General features: G+C 45.7%; 1 protein-coding gene across 2 annotated transcripts in view; it reads right to left on the reverse strand.

Moving 5' to 3' along the window:
* Positions 1 to 2,405: 2,405 nt before the first annotated feature.
* Positions 2,406 to 22,247, reverse strand: part of NIPAL2 (NIPA like domain containing 2) — a 194,713-nt gene continuing 174,871 nt past the window's right edge. For both annotated transcript variants that reach the window (XM_063924177.1, XM_063924176.1), the window contains 2 exons: positions 9,812 to 9,906; positions 2,406 to 5,398 (listed from right to left, as the gene is read on the reverse strand). In XM_063924177.1, the coding sequence (XP_063780247.1) occupies positions 5,331 to 5,398; positions 9,812 to 9,906 (163 nt within the window). In that variant the 3' untranslated portion in view covers positions 2,406 to 5,330. The remainder of the gene's footprint in view (positions 5,399 to 9,811; positions 9,907 to 22,247) is intronic.

Here is a 22,247-nt window from a genome sequence, read left to right on the forward strand (position 1 = left end):
CATGGACTGCACTATTGGGGTCATATGTGAATCATGCCCCCATTTTCACTGGCCACGCCCCATGCTGCATGTGGCCACACACATTTTTGGCACGCACACAGTTCCACTAAGAATTTTTTTCTACTTGCACCACTGGTAGATACTAACCACAGTATACCGGGTACACATTTATGGTCATATTGCCATTCATGACCTTCTTCTCTTCTTATTCAACCAGCTATGCAAGGATGAGCCAACTCAGTGCCAGACAAGGGTATGAAGGGCCCACAGGGGGAATGCAATGGTAGGGGCTCAATAAAGGGGTGTGGCAGAGAGCAATGCAATGGCAGCCATATTATATAGAGTGTCACAGAGAAAGTCATATAATACAGGGAGTATCGCATGCCTGTTATATAATGCAGCGAGCAACTCAGTGACCACCAGATAATACAGAGAACAATGCAGTGATCCCCATATAATAGAAAGCAATGCAGTGACCGCCATAATACTGAGTGCAACGCAATGACTGCCGTAAAAAACAGAGACAGCGCAGTATAATACAAGAAGCGTCACAGTGCCTTACTTCAGTTTAATTTTACAAATAATTGATGTTTTTAAATAGGGTTTATCTGTGCATATATATGTGTTTTGTGTCTTATACACAACTTATTTGCTTACTTTCCTCCATATATAAAATAACTTGGTTCAAAAGTATAGGGAAAATACTGATTTACATAACTTCTCACCAGTAGTGTTCCCTTTAGGCAGATGGCATATGACATAATGAGGCTTCCTTATGTGCATTTCCATTTTTAAACATGTTCATAGCCCCTGGTCTTGGTAGCAAGGCTGGCACTGACACTGCTATGCTACCCGGTGGCAGGCCACTGCCCCAGTACTAGCTACATAATTGAATGTGCCACGTGGATCATAACCCTGATCCATTGCCCCTCCCTGTCTTCCCATCTCGACTTCTACATGTGTGCTTCTTCCAGTGTTTCTCCATTCAACCTTCAGGCGACAGCCTCCTTATCTGAATCCTGTGTTGATGTGTGGCAGCTTCCCCGCCTCCAGTTCTCCTGCCCTTCGTCCACTAAACAACCATATGGGCCAATTTATCATTAAATATTTGCGGCATATTCCCCGAAAATACCTGTTTTGGGGGGATAGCCGCAAATATTATGTACTACCCAAATGTATGACAGAGGGACTTATATCTCTGGTATCTGCTGCGGTCCCCCCCATGTCCAACAGTAGCTACAACCTATGGGTCATGCGCTGCTGTCAGATTTACCAAGTTTGGTCCCCGCAGCTAACGCCATAAGAAGATGGCATTGTGCTGCTGCTGTTGCCTGTTGTCTACACTTCGAAAACTTAGCTGGCAGAGGGTTCTAGCTTCCATGTGTGGTCTGCAGGCCGTACATGCGCTAGAGTCCTAGATACTGTAGGTGGTGAGAGTAGCATAACAGGGCTTAAGTCGAAGGGAGAAAAGCATAACAGGGCTTAAGTCTAAGGGAGAAAAGCATAACAGGGATTAAGTTGCACGGCTGTGGAACAGACATTTTAAGTGAATGGCAGAGGCGCCAGAATCTTTAGGGATTTTTATATTGTAAAATACACAGATTACTATTATTATCATTATTATTTTTTTTTAACACTCCTGTAACCAGATGAGACTCAAATGTTAGGCCCCTTAAAAATTTACATTATGGGCAGCATTCAATGGAAGTCGGAACTGCCGTCTAGTCGGAATGACGCCAGTTTCCGGCTTTTTTAGGTCGAATCATGATTCAACCTATTCAATGGGGCTTCCGTTTTTCCAACTTGTCGGAAAACACGTGGATCGGCGGATTAGCCGCAGATCCACGTGTTTTATAGGATTTGCGGCCAAATCCCACAGGTTTTAGTCCCGTTTTCAACAATGTCAATCCGACTTTAAAAAAAGTCAGATTGACATTGTCGAAAACGGGCAAAACCAGTCGGATTTGCCCGCAAATTGAATACTGCATTGTCGGATCCTCTCTTGAATAGACCTATATGTCACAGTGCCCCCAACTCACATTACATGCTGCACTGTACTCCATATTATATACCACACAGTGACCACAATTCACATTATATGTGCGCCCAATTCCCATTATAGGGGGAATTCAATCGCCAGCAAAGGGTGTGAATTACCATTTCCGCAGTGTTTAAACGCCAAGCCGATTCACATATAAGCACTCGCTACCCTATGGGTTAGTGAACACTTTTGTGTAAGTCCCCGCTGCCGTAAAGTGAGGTGGGTGCCGCACAAATTCGGCTGGCCGAATCCTTCTCCAGCAATTGAATTCCACTCTATATACTACACAGTGACCCCAACTCACAATACATGCCCCACATTGCCCCCAACTGCCGGGATCCTGATTGCATCCCTAAATAACTGGTAATAATAATAATTTTATATTAAGAATGGTAAGTCATTATTATGCAAACAAACAAATGACACTTTGATTTTGTCCATAATATGCCATAAACACATAACAATAAGTTAGTTTAATCAATTTCCCCTATATGTACAGTGTGGGTACAAAACTATTGCTGCAGTTATCATCTACAGTTTCTGGTACATGAAATGTTACATATTTACAGCTTATTCGGAGGCATCTGAAATGACATACAGTAGCTTTCTCAGCACCTTCTGTAAACAGTGATGCAAGTCAGGAGAACACATTGGGGGTCATACCGAGTTGATCGCTAGCTGCCTTTGTTTGCAGCGCAGCGATCAGGCTAAAAATCTGAATTTCTGCGCATGCATATGGACCGCAATGCGCACGCGCGACGTACGGGTACAAAGGCCTTTGAGGTTTTGCACAGGTTCTAGCAACATTTTCATTCGCACTGGCGGCCGCAAGAAGATTAACAGGAAAGCGGCGTTTCTGGGTGTCAACTGACCATTTTCAGGGAGTGCTTAGAAAAACGCAGGCGTGCCAGGGAAAACGCAGGCATGGCTGGCCGAACGTTGGGCGGGTGTGTGACGTCAAAAGCCAACCCTCCAACGTTAGCATCAACGCACACGAAGAGTTAGTACAGGGCTGGTCTTGTTTTGCACAAAATGTTTTTGCAGGCGCTCTGCTGCACAGGCGTTCGCACTTCTGCAAAGCGAACATACACTCCCCGGTGGGCGGCGACAATGCGTTTGCAAGGCTGCTAAAAACTGCTAGCGAGCGATCAACTCGGAATGACCACCATTGTGTATATACATCTTAAAGGCACTTGGTGACCTTTTAAACCGACTTACACTAATCAGAACCGCAAACGTGCACAATGGATCATCTTAAAGTTTGGATCACTTTAGATTCATTTACATAGCAGCTTGTGACAGTTAACACAGTAACACAAGTACAAAAAATACACTTGGCAAATCCAAAGGAAGAGGAAAGATGGACCAAAATGAAGTGTACTATCAGCTGGTAAACAATGAAAATATCTCAAGGGTAAAATTGATGCCTAAGACTAATGATGATGGATTAATGAGTATTTAATCATTGCTAATTACAGGTTATAGGAGGGTCACATTCAATAAAAGAGAATATTTTTACTCCCATTTCCTGTCTCATAATTAGTAAACAACTCTTAATGATCACCATGTAACTCATACTTATTTTCTTCTCTGTAACTTCTTATTTTCTCTATGGCTTATGACAGAAATACAGCACATACTGCAGCTGTTTTAAACGTTTTCAGTGGGATCCCATTGATTTTGATTGCATCATTTTTAATGACGTCACCTGTTTTGGGCACAGCAGTAAGACAAATTTTAAATAGTGATTTCCAACAGACCAATAAGGCAACAGAACCATGTAGAACAATTATTTGCAAAGCAACTCGTTAACAGTAGGGGCTTTTAATTTGTTTGGTTTTCTTCATATACCTGAGCTCCTATACACTCAGTTAGTGAAATGCGTTCAGGACCATAATTCATAGCAGTCATTCTGGGTCACCAAGACGTGAAACGATCGGAGAATACGATAGAGAATAGAATTACACATCAGCTTAGCACCATAATATTGTTCTAATGAGCAATCAGTGATTATATTGCTGCATCAAGAGCAAACGTGCCAGTCAGAGGTGCTGGACTGAGAACTGATGCGGGGTACCAGTACCTAAGTATTAAAGTAGTAATTTTAAGGCTACAAGGACCTACATAAGGTAACAATGTTGCCAGTTTTAATAGGGGGTGATATGGATAAGTTAGGACACAGGTTCTCAAACTCGGTCCTCAGGACCCCAAACAGTTCTCCTCACAGAATCGCAAGTGAAATAATGAGCTCCACCTGTGGATCTTTTAAAATGTGTCAGTGAGTAATGACTACACCTGTGCACCTGCTAGGTGACCTGGAAAATGTGAACTGTGTGGAGTCCTGAGGACTGAGTTTGAGAATTAGAAATACAATGGGGTGAAAAACATGGATGCAGAATCCTGAACTTTTTAGGTCCTAATATATATTAGCAACAAGTATAAAGTATGAATAGGACCATACGTAGGGTTTTTAACATTGTCTTGTTGCATCATTGTGACACATCAGTACTCTGTGATATTAGGGGGTGGGCTCCTTTCATTATCAGCCTAAAGCTTTCTGTTTGCCCCATTACCCTCCCGACACTTCATAACACTGACAATCCTGTGACATGCAGCCCTGTAGTCACATGACAGAGTACAAGTCACATGATAAAAACACTTCTCTCTCGAAATTCTCTCTATGGTCATGAACATTCTCTTTGATTGGCTACAAGCTGCACTATTCCTCGGCCACTTCAACTGGGATGAGCAGATGAGGGACGAAAACTCCAAAGGTGCTCTGAATCTAGTCAAACAAACCGTTAATATTGCACGGTTATAAAGAATAGCATTCTTGTAGCAAAAGAATGAGAAAAGATCATTAACAAAAATGTCAATGTGCTTCAAAACAAAAAGTTTATAGTCCAATACATTAACGCAAAACATTTACTTCTACAAACTCCACATTTCCCTGAGAAGGTGGAAAAAAACAAAAGGTAACTTTCAGAGAGCTGTAGTAATTACAGTAAAGTAATTATATGGAGCATCTGCATAGAGTTTATCATTAGCAAATGAGGACCGTTCCAAACTCTTGAGATTGTACAGCATTCAAGATTTGAAACTGCAGGAGACATCAAAGGTTCGAGAGAAAATGTAACAAGTTATGAAACACGTAAAAGAGTCAACAGAGAATGATCTGACACGCAGACATGACAGAGCGCTGAAATCTCGGGGAATAAATACACGCTTCCTCTCCGCGACCCCTTTTTCGATCACTTTCATCTCTTTGCTTTGGCTGCTGTGTGAATAACTAATTAAGCAGAGTCCCATATGTAATGCTGTTTGCGTTTGGCTGGATTTTATCCACTGTTTCCTTCCCTGCAAAGATTAAAAAAAAGAAATTAAAAAGACATCAACGAATTACTTGGACAACATCATCACAATGTATATTATATATGTTGTCTTCTATTATTATTATTATATATGGGGGTAATTCAGACCTGATCGCTAGGCTGCGTTTTCGTACAGCGGGCAATCCGGTCTAAACTGCACATGCGTATGCACCGCAATGCACAGGTGCATTGCACAGGTACAAAGCGGATCACCGCTCAGCAATGGGTTTGTGCAAAGGATCCATTTGCATGGGTGTTGGCAAGGAGATTGACAGGAAGAAGGCGTTTGTGGATGGCAACTGACCGTTTTCTGGGAGTGTTTGGAAAAACGTAGGCGTGTTCAAGCGTTTGCAGGGAGGGTTCCTGACGTCAATTCCGGTCCCGGACAGGTTGATGTGATCGCAGCGGCTAAGTAAGTCCTGGGCTACTCAGAGAATGCACAAGATCTGTTTGTACAGCTCTGCTACACATGCGTTCGCACACTTGCACAGCTAAAATACACTTACCTATGGGCAGCGACTATCTGATCGCAGCAGTGCAAAAATCGCCTGCTATCAATCAGGTCTGAATTAGGGCCCTATATTGTCTATACGAAATGTGTTTAGCATCCTGGCAGTAGCGATGCTGCTGGTCATGTGACTGACGCCGGAATCACAACACCACTCGGAACCCCGATGTCATAACCCCCAGCCGCCGACATACCGAAGCTAAGTATTGAGGTCACTGTTAGGGTGAGGGGGGGGGAGAGGTTAAAGATAGGCACTAGAGGGGGTCGGTGGGGGGGGGTTTGGGTTGCTGTAGCCGCCATCCCCCGAGTCTTAGCCCTAGCCACCACCCCCAAAGTCATAGGCCTAGCCAAGGCCTGCAGGGTCTTAAACCTAGCCACCACCCCAAGAAGGTTGGGGTAAGGGTAAAATAATGACCCCGTACCCTGTCGGCATTCTCAATGTCAGGATGCTGGTGTAGGTCATGCGATCGTTGGTCTTCCAATAGCAGGGATCCCATACCGAACCTGTCTAAATACAGTTGAGGACATTCACCAGGAAACAGTGAAGCACGGATCCACAGTGGATGGATAAGATTGCATCATCAGGATGACAGTGACAAGTAATGTAGTGGATACAAAATTTTGTCTAGCTCTCTCATCACTGATCACATGGGTCCCCACACAGATCTCAGTCATACATCTAAGGGACATCGTAAGCCATACAGAAGCCATTAGGGAATAGATGTTCGTCCCAATGATTTACTATACAATTATTATTTTGTGGTCAGACATAATTATACTTCTACATACGCTAGTCATTTATTTTCATGTTGGTTAGTTTAGAATTACAGAGATGTTGGCAATTCTCTTTTCAATGTGCACAGTTTAGAAGTAGTTTTATGGCTGAGCCACTTTCCAAAACATTTCACTGATAGACAATAACTGAACAAACATACAGATGTGTCCTCATACACTGCTGCCCAAGTCGCAGCAAATATCTCCTCTCGGCACACCAGGTCCCGGGTGCCGCGCCAAGCATATTTTTCGCTTGAAATATGGGTCTTATGGGCATAAATAAAACAACTGAGACAAAACAACTTTGCTAGGTTGCAATGATCAATCTGAAGTGCGATATTTGTACCTCTGTGCGCGACTGAGTCTGAATCTGTATACAAAGTGCTAGGATGCAGCAGACGGAATGCAACACGTTCTGTTGTGTTTCATCTGGGTCTCTAGTACTCTTTAGAGAAAAGAAAGGTACACTACACCTCTTGGAGGGTCTCAGTTATGCCGGGCATCTCACACCAATGGCATATAGATGCTTTGTAGATGTGGACGCATCTGTACCTGCTAACATTCCAGACTGGAAAAACTGGACAATTTAAGCAGCACTCCTGATCCACTTACACCCGATTCCCCCCAAAATGATCAGTGCGATACAGGAACCCAGCGGTCGCGATGCCGGCAGTCACATGTCCGACACTGGCATCCAGACAATTAGAATGCAGACAGGGGATGGGGTAATTATTTCACCCCTCCCCTGTGCCCTCCCAAAACCCGCCAGGGGTGGTGCCTAGGGCAAAGAAAGTGAGGGTGCGGCTACGGCCAAGACTCAGGGGTGGTCGCTATGGCTAATTTACCCCCCCCCCCCTCCCCTGGCTTTCCCCTAACAGTGTTCTCGATTCTTAACCTCCTTCGGGATGTTGGTGTTTGGCGTTCCGGCACCGGGATTCCTAAATTTGATGCCTATACTACTGTGTGTCCCTTTAAGCCACTTTGAATCAAGGCTGACCTATAAAGACTTGGACAGCTGGCACAAACACTACACATGGCTACCACACAGATCAATTACATCTTTTATATAATCTTGACAAGATGTGATCTGGGCACAGATTTATCTCGACACTCAGGACATGCAACTGGATCTGTAAATGATGCCATTTTTTAAACTCCATCCTGTACTCCGCAGGGAAAAAAATAATACTGAATATTCGACATGTCTTCACTTTATTATTCTCAGATTGACTGTAAGAGCGGCTTTCCTCTAACAGTACAATTACACAGTGATTACGATGTAGCACAGCTTTGATTATCATGTTCTGCAGCCCAATTTTCTTTTAAATTAAAATATTTTAAAGTGACACTTTAATAATCTCCATATGCCCAATACTGTAACTGCAGTGTACTGCCCGGTGTACTGCTATTGTAACATTTGTTCTACAATGATACTCCTGCTGTATAAGGATATTTATTAGCAGAGAGCGGGACATCTGTAGGTCACACCCTTCTCACATTGCAGGTCCGATGATTCACCGCAGCCACAAGACAGAATGAGATAATCTTCAACCTAAGGGACTTTTTCCTGGCTCGGGTGTAACTGGGATTCTTATCCTAGTTCCCTGCCTGCATAAATCTTAAATATGGGAGAAATGTGATGGCATGGAAATGTGCACACTTGGGAAGAACATAAAATGCATCTACAAGGAAATCAACAGCTCACAGACACTGGTCTATCAAACCAGATTATGCTAGTTCGGTTAAGTTGTGAGTTGAAGGAAAACACCCCTTGTGCCCTAAATTACAGAGCAATTCTTTTCACCCAATACCCTCATTCTCACCCCATCAGCAACTGCGTAAATCACGTGCGCTGGAGATGAAGGATAATGTTTAATTTCAGAGCTCTGACCCATCATTAGACTGAAAGGTCCACATAGCTCTCGACAGGTTCAAAATCACCCTGCCTTCTCCATCAGGAGGACTATCCGCTATATAGGTGGCGAAGGGGTGATTTTCTAATGAATACAAGGGAAGACATCTGTAATGCTTAGTGCAATCCATTCTGCTAGATGGTGGGTAGCTTTTAGCCTATATTTTAGCACCAGGGAGATTTTTTTTTCCCCCTAAACTTATTTTAATTTATTAGTATGTTAGACAAATCTTAGATTTTTTTTTCCTGAAAAAAAAACAAACCCTCAAACTTTTTCAGTGTCTTCCCTCCCTTATGCTTGGGTGTGGTATTGAAGGATGACCACACTTAGGTTGACATTGTCTAGGTCGACCACTATTGGTCGACATTAACTAGGTCGACAGGGATTCTAGGTCGACAGGGTCTCTAGGTTGACATGGTCTAGGTTGACAGGTCAAAAGGTCGATATGAGTTTTAAAAAAAAAATTGTGTAATTTTCGCCGTACAGTGACCGGGAACCCCAATTAGTGCACCGTGTCCGCTCGCCATGCTTCGGGCAGGTTACCATTCCCAATCGTAGTCCACGTGGATCGTAAAGAATGAAAAAGTTCAAATAAAGAAAAAACATTTTTAAACACTTATGTCGAACTTTTGACCAAGAACATGTCGACCTAGAGACCCTGTCGACCTAGTTGCTGTCGACCAATAGTGGTCACCCTAGACACTGCCGACTTAAGTCTTGTCGACCTAGAGACTGGATACCTTATGCTTACGCCACTCCTGATGCCAGAGGCAGTCTATGCAAATGAGAGGAGGGAGGAGACGGTGCAACAGACATTCACAATTGTGAACAAGGTGGTCTCTTGCTTTTATGTTTTGTCTTTGCGCCACTGGGCCCTTACAAATGGCGCTGTGGGGCCCACAAATGAGTAGATACACCTCTGCTTCTTACAAACTGCACATTTCGGCCCCTCGATGTTTGCCACCTCTCATTGTGTACAGTAGCGACTCCATCTTTAGTCAGTGACTTGCTCAACGTTGAGTTATCAGGGACATTTTTGATTGGTAAACGACGGTCAGGTAATGTTCAAAAACTTCAGACAATATTGGTTTATAAATTTTCATTGCCGATGCGAATCATATTATTGTAAATACACAAAGAATTAAACCGTGGTGTTAGTTTTGAAGCATTTGGTCGACTGCCTTATAATTACATAATCACTCACCAGGGATGTCACCGTAGTTGATATAGGGTTCTTGGAAATCAAGTTTCTTTTGGTATCTTGCAATTAAGAACACCCCAAGGAATGACAAAAAGCACCTGCGGAAATAAAATAAATTATGCATTCAGCTTGCTATTAGCTGCAGGCTTATTTCCAAATAAAAATACAAAGTTAATGCTTACAAACCTCATTATAAAAGTTATTACTACTATAGAGCGAGAACACTTTAAACCACTCCATTGGAAACATTTAGCACTGTGGCAGGTTATGAAAACAGACTTAATCGAGAATTGGAAAGCAAACCAACAAAAATGAGCTAATAAATTATAAAAAACACAGAGCTTGATGGATGATGGGAATAAATATGCCTGTTCAGTCGGCTCCTATCTATTCCCATACATTACTAATCCTTAGATTTGCTTAACGCGCAAGAAAAGTTTTATAACTAAAGTTATAAATATCCTCGGCATTAGTCACTGAAGAACTCTCTATATCAAACTAAAATGTAACTTGACAGCATAAGACAGTCATGCATATATTATACAACAATTCTGGCTCTCCAGTAAAGTACACAAAGTTCCATCACTGACACTGTTTGCGAAGGATAAAACTGAATATGTGTATAGCATGACAATCCGTACAGTCCCGTCGATAAGTTTTTTCTTTTGTTTTGTTTTTTAGCTTAAAAACTATTTGTTTAAAAAAAAGAAAAAAAATTATGTTGAAGCATGCAACGAGAAACCAGAGCAAAATTTGCAGAGAAATGAAAACAAAAATAAAAATCTGAAAATAAAATAGGTCTGTATATGTGAGGAATCGGTATATCATGTTTACCACAGATTTATTTAATAACGCTTTAAGATTCCAAAAATTTTGAAATAAAGTTAAATGAGGAACTTTGACCACAAAATTGTCTTTGCTTAATTACAGCAAGTAGAGGGCGGAAGCATATTCTAGATATTATTTTGTGCTATACAGGTCATAGGTCTGACATTTTTTGACCTTTATTACCCTGACTGTTTAGTTATTTGCCACACCATAAAAAAATATAAATAAAAAAATAATAATAATAATAAAAAAGGACCTGTCCAATGCCAATACGGACATCTGCAATCTGTAGTATTATGGAGAGGATTATTTCAAATGAACAAAGGTCGACAGGGTAGTTTTGAAATAATAAAAATGGATTGTGGGACAGAGACAAAAACAGTTATAACCTTAGTTTCATAAAGCCATGTAACAATGACTTCTTCTAGGAAGGAAGAGAATAGAACTTTGCCAGAAACAATTTTCATTAGAGACAATGGGAAAGATTTATCAAAGCTTGGAGATAAGATGGAGAGAGAAAGTACCAACCAATCAGCTCCTGTCATTTTACAAATACAGCCTGTAACATGGCAGTTAGGAGCTGATTGGTTGGGTACCATTCTAGAATTATAGCAAGGCTTGCAGAACATTACTGTGCAGGTATTTCTTTAGAACCATTACACTCTTTGATCTCACTACAATTATATCTGACCATCAACCTCTGCCTCTCTATTAGGTTCTGCATTTACCCTGACTGACTGCTCTGGTGACTTTACAAGTGACTACCTGGCGGCCTGATCTCTGCTAGCTTTCACCATACCAGGATGGGGGCAAAATTTGGTAGACATGCCCATCTGGACGGACACATGAGGCAACAACACTGCAGTCAGATGATGACCACAAATACAATCAGATACTGTCATCGGCCGTCTCAACAGACATCTGAAGGTTACTGATCAGATATTTATAGGGACTGGAAGACTATTTGAGCTTTTGCTGTACATATTGGAATTTGTGGCCAGTTAAGTATAAAAGAGCCTATTAACCGGACCCCCCACCCCCACACACATTGTGTGTTAAGGGGGGGACTTGGCGGAGAAAATAGGCTGAAGGTTTGCCTAGGATGCCTAGAAACCATGCACAGGCCCTATCATGCTTTACCCACTTAACAATTTTTGTTGAGAAAAAAACACTTGCAAGTAGTTTTTTTTTAAATAATTTACAAAGTTAAAAGTATTTTTAATAAAAAGATATATTTTATTAAAAAAAAACATATACCTCAACATCCTCCCACGTCCATAGGCCCCCAATGTAAAATTACTTTCCACACCACCATCAGAAAATCAGAAACAGCCTACCCCCCCCCCCCCCCCCCCCAGTGGCAAAAGATCCCCAGCGTTATCTTCCCCCACCCTTCTAGTGGTAATAGATCCCACTGGCAGAGCCCCCTCCCCCAGGGTCAATGGATCCCCCAATGTTTGGTGCCCCCCTCAACATGTATACTTTTATTCTTATAGATAATTCCCCCCACCCCAGCTAGAAATATATTTTTTTTATGGGGGTCACCCCTAGCCCCCCCCCTTTGTGTCAAGAGATGACCCCCACTATTTTACCTGCACACCCTTAGAGCCCCGCCCTCACATTACTGCAGACAGCGCAGCGGAGTGTGGGGCAATGGGGACTGATCATCTATCCCCTCTGTTGCAGATGATCTTTGCACACGCAGGAATCAGCATTGATGTGCTGGGGAGGCACTTTTAGTTCCGGCGCATGCGTCCCGGAATGTCGCTTGCAGGGCATTCTGGGGTGTGATTTCAGGAGTGATGTCGGCTGTCAGAAACCGCTTTTTCACTCCCAGGGGGCTGCTGCAGCTGGAGGAAGTCTCCTCCACTTAAGACGGAGGAAGCAGCGGGCCAGCTAAACATATGTGACACGACCTGGCCAGGTAACGTACTCCTGGCTGCAGCCGCATCACATATATGGCAAGTGGTTAAGAGATGGTACTTGCTAAATAAGTTTTGTGCTACTAATATTAAAAAAATAATAGGATTTTAATTACCTACCGGTAAATCCTTTTCTCGTAGTCCGTAGAGGATGCTGGGGTCCACATTAGTACCATGGGGTATAGACGGGTCCACTAGGAGCCACTGGCACTTTAAGAGTTTGAGAGTGTGTGCTGGCTCCTCCCTCTATGCCCCTCCTACCAGACTCAGTCCGAAGAGACAGACAACTTCGAGAGAATGATATTATACAGATACAGTAGTGGCGAGATTCACACCAGCTCACACACAAGGCAAACCAAGCTAACTAGCTTGAAACCTCAGCAACGGCTGAACAATATTACTTACCAAGTAACAAAACAGTACTTACCCAGAACTAAGCAGTACTGAACTAAGTAACCACTGCAGGATCACGAAGCGCTGGGCAGGCGCCCAGCATCCTCTACGGACTACGAGAAAAGGATTTACCGGTAGGTACCGTATATACTCGAGTATAAGCTGACTGTTTCAGTACTTTTTTTTGTGCTGAAAAAGCCCCCTCGGCTTATACTCGAGTCAGTGCTGGCAGTGCAGTGCAGTGGGAAGGAGGGACATGGAGGGCACAGCGCGCGCCTCTCCTGTGTCCCTCCTGCGTCTCCGGCGGGTCTATTAAAGGAAGTACCCATTCATGAGCTCTGATTGGCTGACGAACCGGCACTTCATTTAACAGACCCGCCGCGGCCGCCGGAGACGCAGTAGGGACACAGGAGAGGCGTGCGCTGTGCCCTCCGTGTCCCTCCTTCACAAGACAACGCAGGAGCGGCGGAGGGTAAGTTATAGCAGGCACTGGGGGAGCATATTTGGCACTTGGGGGGGGGGGTATATGTGGCACTGAGGGGGCATGCATATCTGGCATTATGAGGGCATATCTGGCACTGTCGGGGTATAACTGGCACTGTGTGGGGGCATATCTGGCAGTGTGAGGGCATATCTGGCACTGAGGGGGCATATCTGGTACTATGAGGGCATATCTGGCACTGTGGGGGCATATCTGGCACTGTGGGGGCATATCTGGCACTATGAGGGCATATCTGGCACTGTGGGGCATATCGGGCAGTGTGAGGGCATATCTGGCACTGTGAGGGCATATCTGGCAGTATGAGGGCTGTGTACGGCTAGAGCTGCATTTCCCACCCTAGGCTTATACTCGAGTCAATAAGTTTTCCCAGGTTTTTGTGGTAAAATTAGGTGCCTCGGCTTATATTCGGGTCGACTTATACTCGAGTATATACGGTAATTAAAATCCTATTTTCTCTTACGTCCTAGAGCAGTGATTTTCAACCTTTTTTTACTCGTGGCACACCGAACAATATTTTAAAATTGCCAAGGCACACCATCAGTTCCCCACAGGAAAAAAAAAAAAAAAAAACCACACACATTGGCCCTCATAGTAAAAATAAAAATCCACACATACATTGGCCTACACAGGAAAAACAATCACATTGCTCCCCACATAAATCATATTGCTCCCCATATGAATTATTCACATTGCCCTCCCCCCCCCCCCCATAAATCCATATTCGCCAAAAATAAATCCTATTGTTCCCCACAGGAGAAAAATAAATAAAAAATATTAGCCCCTACCGGTCAGCTGTCCTCCTCCCTGGCCCTCAGTGACGGGGATTGTTCATAGTGGAGTGCTGCGACTACTGAGCAGTGGGCGGGCAGGTGTGGATGTGGGTGGGCAAGGAATGCTGTGTATGCAGGCAGTAACTGGAAGATGTGTGTGCAGGTGGGTGGGCTGGCTGGGTGGTGAGATGCGGCGGCCGTGACCTATGATATCACACCGCCGCGTCTTCAAGGCATACGTCACGGCCGGAGCATGACTGATCCTTTAAGAAGAGCCCGGGCCAACAGTTCACTCTGAAGGTGCAGGAAGCTGCTCTGGCTCCACGGCACACCTTGCAACTGGTCGCGGCACACTAGTGTGCCACGGCACACTGGTTGAAAAAGCCTGTCCTAGAGGATGGGGTCCACATTAGTACCATGGGGATGTACCAAAGCTCCCAGAACGGGAGGGAGACCGCGGAGGCTCCTGCAGAACTGATTGACCAAACTTCAGGTCCTCAGAGGCCAAAGTATCGAACTTGTAGAACTTTGCAAACGTGTTCGACCCAGACCAAGTAGCCGCTCGGAAAAGCTGTAAAGCCGAGATACCCCAGGCAGCCGCCAAGGAAGAACCCACCTTACGAATAGAGTGGGCCTTAACAGATGTAGGACACAGCAATCCTGCCGTAGAATACGCATGCTGGATAGTGAACCTAAACCAGCGAGAGATTGTTTGCGTAGAAGCAGGACACCCAAGTTTCTTGGGATCATACAGGACAAACAGAGAGTCCGATTTTCTGTGACGAGCAGTCCTCTTCCCATAGATTTTCAGAGCCATAACAACATCCAAGGACTTTGATGAAATTGAGGAGTCAGCAACTGGCACCACAATAGGTTGGTTGATATGAAATGCCGACACAACCTTCGGAAGGAACTGCTGACGTGTCTGGAGCTCAGCTCTATCTTCACGGAAGATCAAGTAGGAGCTCTTACAAGATAAAGCCCCCAGCTCCGACACATGTCTAGCAGAAGCCAAGGCCAACAAAGTGACAGCCTTCCACGTGAGAACTTTGACCTCAACCTCCGGTAGAGGCTCGAACCAATCCGATTGGAGGAACTGTAACACCATGTTAAGATCCCAGGGAGGCTGGATGTGCAGAACCCCTTTCAGAAAAGTCTGAACCTCAGGGAGGGAAGCCAATTGTTTCTGGAAGAAAATGGATAGAGCCGAAATCTGGACCTTTACGGATCCCAACCTGAGACCATATCCACACCTGCTTGCAGGAACAGGAGAAACTGTCCCAGTTGAAACTGCACGGTAGGAAATTTCATGGACTCACACCAATATACATATTTTTTCAAAATACGATGGTAATGTTTAGACGTTACTCCTTTCCTAGCCTGTATCAGGGTAGGAATAACCTTGTTCGGTATGCCCTTCCGAGCTAATATCTGGCGTTCAACCTCCATGCCGTCAAACGTAGCCGCGGTAAGTCTTGATAAGCAAACGGCCCCTGCTGCAGCAGGTCCTCCCGAAGAGGAAGAGGCCTTGGCTCTTCTAGCAGTAGATCCAGTCCGGAGCAATGCGGATTGTCTGAACTTTTGTTCTCCTTAAGAGTTTTAGAACTCTTGGAATGAGTGGAAGTGGAGGAAACATGTACACCGACTGGAACACCCACGGAGTCACTAGGGCATCCACCGCCACGGCTTGTGGGTCCCTCTACCTGGAACAATACCGCTGAAGCTTCTTGTTGAGACGAGAGGCCATCATGTCTATTTGAAGTACACCCCAAAGATCTGTTACCTCCGTGAACACCTCCAGATAGAGTACCCACTCTCCTGGATGGAGATCGGGTCTGCTGAGGAAGTCCGCTTCCCAGTCGTCTACTCCCGGAATGAAGATTGCAGAAAGCGCCAACGCGTGTTTTTCTGCCAAGAGGATGATTCTTGTTACCTGACATCGCAGCTCTGCTCTTCGTTGCGCCCTGTCGGTTTATGTATGCCACTGTCGTTACATTGTCCGACTGCACTTGAATGGCCCGATCTCGCAGAAGATGGGCCGCCTGAAGAAGACCGTTGTAGACGGCTCTTAGTTCCAGAATGTTTATAGGTAGGCAGGCCTCCAGATTTGACCACCGTCCTTGGAAGGTCTCCCCTTGAGTGACTGCGCCCCAACTCCGGAGACTTGCATCCGTGGTTAGAAGGATCCAGTCCTGAATCCCGAACCCGCGGCCCTCCAGAAGGTGAGGTAATTGTAGCCACCAGGGGAGTGAAATCCTGGCCTTTGGCGACAGACAAATTCTCTGGTGCGTGTGTAGACGAGATCCCGACCATTTGTCCAGGAGATCCAGTTGGAAGGGTCGAGCATGAAACCTCCCGTACTGCAGAGCCTCATAAGAGGCCACCATCTTCCCCAGAAGTCGAATGCACTGATGAATCGACACCCGGGTTGGCTTCAGGACATCCCGGACCATTGCTTGTATCACCAACGCTTTTTCCTCCGGGAGAAACACCCTCTGCACTTCCGTGACGAGGAACATTCCCAGAAAGGACAACCTCATGGTTGGCTCCAAATGTGAGTTTGGAAGATTCAGGATCCAACCGTGTTCCCTGAGTAGGTGGGTCGTTAAAACAATGTACTGTAACAGCTCCTCCTTGGACGATGCTTTTATCAGCAGATCGTCCAGATACGGAATTATGTTCACCCCCTGTCTGCGGAGGAGAACCATCATCTCCGCCATCACCTTGGTGAATACCCTCGGTGCTGTGGACCTGGAACAGAAAATGACTGTCTAACAGTGCGAATGGGAGAAAAGCTTGATGCGGTGGCCAAATTGGAATGTGGAGGTACACATCCTTGATATCCAGGGATACCAGGAATTCCCCCTCCTCCAGATCTGATATCACCACCCTCAGAGACTCCATATTGAATTTGAACTCCCTCAGAAAGGGGTTTAGCAATTTTAAGTTCAAAATGGGTCTGACCGAACCATCCGGTTTCGGTACCACGAAAAGGTTCCTTTGATTTGCAAATGGGTTGAAACTGGTACAATGACCTGTGACTCCGCCAACTTCTGGATGGCTTCCTGTAGGATAGCCCTGTCCGCCAGCAAAGCTGGCAAGCCTGATTTGAAGAATCGGTGAGGAGAGAGATCTTGAAACTCCAGCCTGTATCCCAGGGAAATAATATCTTGCAACCAGGGATCCAGGCCGGACGACACCCAGACGTGGCTGAAATGCCTGAGTCTCAACCCCACTGGCCCTACCTCCAGGCCGCGCTGTCCACCGTCATGCTGAGGACTTTGGCGTACCTGAAGCAGGCTTCTATTCCTGGGAACCCGCTGCATCAGGTTTCTTGGATTTTGGCCGACCTCCTCTAAAGAAGGTGTTGGACGGCTTGGCCTTTCTTATTTTAGTAGCCCGAAAGGACTGCGAGGCAGCAGAAGAAAAAGATTTCTTCGTAGCAGGTGCAGCTGACGGAAGAAAAGGTGACTTACCTACTGTAGCCATGGAAATCCTTGCATCCAACGCTTCCCTAAAGAGAGCCTGACCTGTGTAGGGTAGGGTCTCCACACCTCTCCTGGATTCCGCATCGGCAGACCACTGGCGCAGCCAAAGTCCTCGACAAGCTGAGACAGACATGGAACATATTCCTGCAGCCACTGAACCCAGGTCTTTCATGGATTCCACCATAAATCCTGCATGTTACGTAAAAACAATTCAATGTCACCTTTATCCATTGTATCCAAATCCTCAAGTAATGTGCCTGACCACTTTACTATAGCTTTGGAAATCCATGCATACGCAATAGTAGGACGTAGTATCGCCCCATAAGCCGTGTATATGGATTTGAGCGTAGTGTCAATTTTGCGATCAGCCGGTTCTTTTAACGCGGTAGATTCGGGGACAGGTAAAACCACCTTTTTTGAGAGTCTTGATACAGACGTGTCAACTATGGGTGGGTTTCAACATTTTTTCCTATCCTCCTCAGGGAAGGGGAAAGCAACCAGAACCTTTCTAGGGATCTGAAATTTTTTCTCCGGGTTTTCCCAGGCTCTCTCAAATATAGCATTTAATTCCTTAGACGCAGGGAAGGTTAGCGAGGCTTTCTTATTGTCAGTGAAGTAAGCCTCCTCAACTTGCTCAGGTGTTGTATCAGCAATATTCAACACATCTCTAATGGCCTCTATCATCAACTGCACCCCTTTTGCAAGAGATGCCGCCCCCCGCAGCACATCCCCATCACCATCTGCCGCATCAGAATCGGTATCCATGTCATCTTGCATAATCTGGGCAAGAGCACGTTTTTGAGAGCATACAGTAGGGGCCCCTGAGGTAACAGAACCGGACCAAACTGCCATAGAGTTCTGTAAAACCTGAGTTGCAGATTCATTTTGTGCAACCCTAGTAGAAATCTGAGAAATTACACTTTTAATAGAGGCTAACCACTCAGGCTCCCTTGCTGGGACCTGCGCTAACACAGTGCAATCCTGATTACATGGAATGGGATCATTCTGAGAGGACATATCCTCTGCAGCATATGACACAGAGTCCCTAAACACAGCTTAATGGAGACCACAAACACTACACACACACACACACACACACACACACACACACACACACACACACACACAGGAAAGGGGCAGACAGCGTTTTCGCCATAGAATGGCAAGAGAGTCACAGAGAATGGAGCCAACCCACACACAGTGCTTCAGGATATAGGGAAACCCTTATCCAGCGCTTACTGGGGACCTTAATAGGTTGCTCAGTACAGATTTACAGCTCCCCCCCCGCCCTTCCACAACCCCCTGGTACCGTATAAGATAGCTGGAGTTGATTTGGAGGGACAGCTCTCACTGACAGCGCTTGGCGCTGAACGCTGCTGGGTCCGCTCTGAGGAGAAGCTCTGCCCCCTTACATGGTGCTGTCTTCCCGCTCTTCTGAAGATTATACTGGCCTGAGGAATTGTGCAGGCAGCGATCCTGGGACCCTGACCGGCTTGGAGGTCAGTGTAGGGTGTAGGCGCTGGCTCAGGGTGCCCCTCACAGCGCAGCACCATGTACTACCGAGCCCCGGAGCGCAGTTAGTACTGCGTTCCATACCCTGTTGTCGCCATCTTCACACCGGCTCCCTGCTTGCCAGGGGTGCCGGTGACTAAATCGCCACTGATCTTTTGGCTCTGTAAGGGGGTGGCGGCATGCTGCTGGGGTGAGCGATCCCCTGCGGCGGGGAACGTTCGATCCCCTCAGGAGCTCAGTGTCCTGTCAGCAGAGATAGTGGCTCAGACCCTGCAGGGCGGACACTACTCCCCCCCCTTAGTCCCTCAAAGCATGGAGGCTGTTGCCAGCAGCCTCCCTGTGCCTAAACTCTATTAAAAATAATAAAACTAAAAGAACTCCTATGGAGCTCCCCTAGCTGTGACCAGCTCCTCCGGGCACAATTTCTAAACTGAGTCTTGTAGGAGGGGCATAAAGTGCCAGTGGCTCCTAGTGGACCCATCTATAGTATTCCAAACAAAAAATAAATAAATAAATAAATAAATAAGCAAATAGGCTGTAACCTTAAAAACTGCACTTGTATAATGGCCCTCATTCCGAGTGGAACGCTCGCTAGCTACTTTTTGCAGCCGTGTAAACGCATAGTCGCCGCCCACGGGGGAGTGTATTTTCGCCTTGCAAGTGTGCGATCGCATGTGCAGCCGAGTGGTACAAAAACATTTTGTGCAAAACAAGACCAGCCCTGAAGTTACTTATCCTGTGCGATGATCCTAGCGACGGAGGTCCCGGAATTGACGTCAGATACCCGCCCTGCAAACGCCTGGACACCCCTGCATTTTTCCTACCACTCCCAGAAAACGGTCAATTGACACCCGTAAACGCCCTCTTCCTGTCAATCTCCTTGCGATCGGCTGTGCGAATGGAATCGTCGCTAGAAGCATTGCACAGCAACGATGCGGTGCATACGCATGCGCCGTTTTGCCCTGTTTTTTACCGGATCGCCGCGAAAATCGGCAGCGAGCGATCAACTCGCAATGACCCCCAATATGACTACTATAGGGGGATGCATATTCTGGACGGATGGCGGTCATTAGGTCGACATGAGTTAGGTCGACATACATTGGTCGACCATGCTTGGTCGACATGATCATTAGGGCGACTTGTACTAAGTCGTCATGAGTTTTTCACAATTTTTTCAATTTTTTGACCTTTTTCATACTTAACGATCCATGTGGCCTACAATTGGGAACGGTAACTTGTGCCGAGCGCAGCAGTAGTGGAGCAAGGCACCGTGCCTGAAGCATGGCGAGAGAAGCGAGCCATGCGAGGGGACACGGTGCACTAATTGGGCTTCCCCTTCACTTTTCGAAGAAAACGACACCAAAAAAAAAGTCAAAATACTCATGTCAACCTTTTTCCATGTTGACCTAATGACCATGTCGACCAACCGTGGTCGACCCAATGTATGTCGACCTAACTCATGTCGACCTACTGAATCATACCCATTCTGGACACAATTCCACATCCTACACTGCACGCTGCTTACTCTAAAGGTGTGCTCGTGATGCGCCGTATTGCCCGACATTGACTATTCGACGGGGCAAGAGCCAGGCCCCGCTGATATAGTCAATGTTGGGCTGCCTGCACAGTCTATTTTTCCTTGCGATGCCGATCCCGTGGGACCGCGCATCAGCATCGCAAGGACTATACACATGGTGCGATATGCACCATGGGGGTCATTCCGAGTTGATCGCTAGCTGCCGTTGTTTGCTGCATAGCGATCAGTGAAAAAAACGGATAATCTGCGCATGCACCGCAATGCACACGCGTGTCGTACGGGTATAAAGTCTATTGTGGTTTTGCACTGGTTCTAGCGACGGTTCCAATCGCACAGCCGAACGCAAGGAGATTGACAGACAGAGGGCGTGTATGGGTGTCAACTGACCGTTTTCTGGGAGTGTTTGGAAAAACGCAGGGGTGGCCGGGCGGGTATCTGACGTCATTACCGTGTCACTCGTGGCAGTAATCATCGCACAGGATAAGTAACTACAGGGCTGGTCTTTTTTTTCACAAAATGTGTTTGCAGCCGCTCTGCTGCACAGGTGTTCACACTCCGGCAAAGCGAAAATACACTCCCCTGTGGGCGGCGACTATGCATTTGCACGGCTGCTAAAAACTGCTAGCGAGCGATCAACTTGGAATGTCCCCCTAAAATTTCTTACGATTTTGACTATATACTCAAAATCGTAAGAAAAATCGCACCGTGGGGGTAATTCCAAGTTGATCGCAGCAGGATTTTTGATAGCAATTGGGCAAAACCATGTGCACTGCAGGGGAGGCAGATATAACATGTGCAGAAAGAGTTAGATTTGGGTGGGTTATTTTATTTCTGTGCAGGATAAATACTGGCTGCTTTATTTTTACACTGCAAATTAGATTGCAGATTGAACACACCCCACCCAAATCTAACTCTCTCTGCACATGTTATATCTGCCTACCCTGCAGTGCACATGGTTTTGCACAATTGCTATCAAAAATCCTGCTGCGATCAACTTGGAATTACCCCCGTGTGTACACACCTTAAGTCACTCTGATCTGGTTACCACCTCAATGCCTCACACAAGTCCCTTGCCATTAGCCCACATCTACATTCCCTGATTTGTAATTCAAATAAAAATGGCAGAAGATTTTTGAAACGTTGGTAACAGATTATGAGACAGAGACAACAACAGTGGCCATCTAGTGAATGGCAGGCTTTGCCAGCTGATTTAGGGGCCCAATCACGAAGCAGTGAAAAGTGTGGAGAAGGGAGCCAGTGGAGAAGTTGCCCATGGCAACCAATCAGCTGTTATGTATAGAGGTAAAACTCAGAGAATTAGAATATTGTGCAAAAGTTCACTCATTTCAGTAATTCAACTTAATCTATGGGGCATTGCCAAGAGAAAGATGAGACATGAGACCAAACAATGCAGAAGAGCTGAAGGCCGCTATTGAAGCATCCTGGTCTTCCATAACACCTCAGCAGTGCCACCGGCTGATAGAATC

Source organism: Pseudophryne corroboree, chromosome 5 (assembly GCF_028390025.1).
Source record: "Pseudophryne corroboree isolate aPseCor3 chromosome 5, aPseCor3.hap2, whole genome shotgun sequence".
NCBI classification, from domain to species: domain Eukaryota; kingdom Metazoa; phylum Chordata; class Amphibia; order Anura; family Myobatrachidae; genus Pseudophryne; species Pseudophryne corroboree.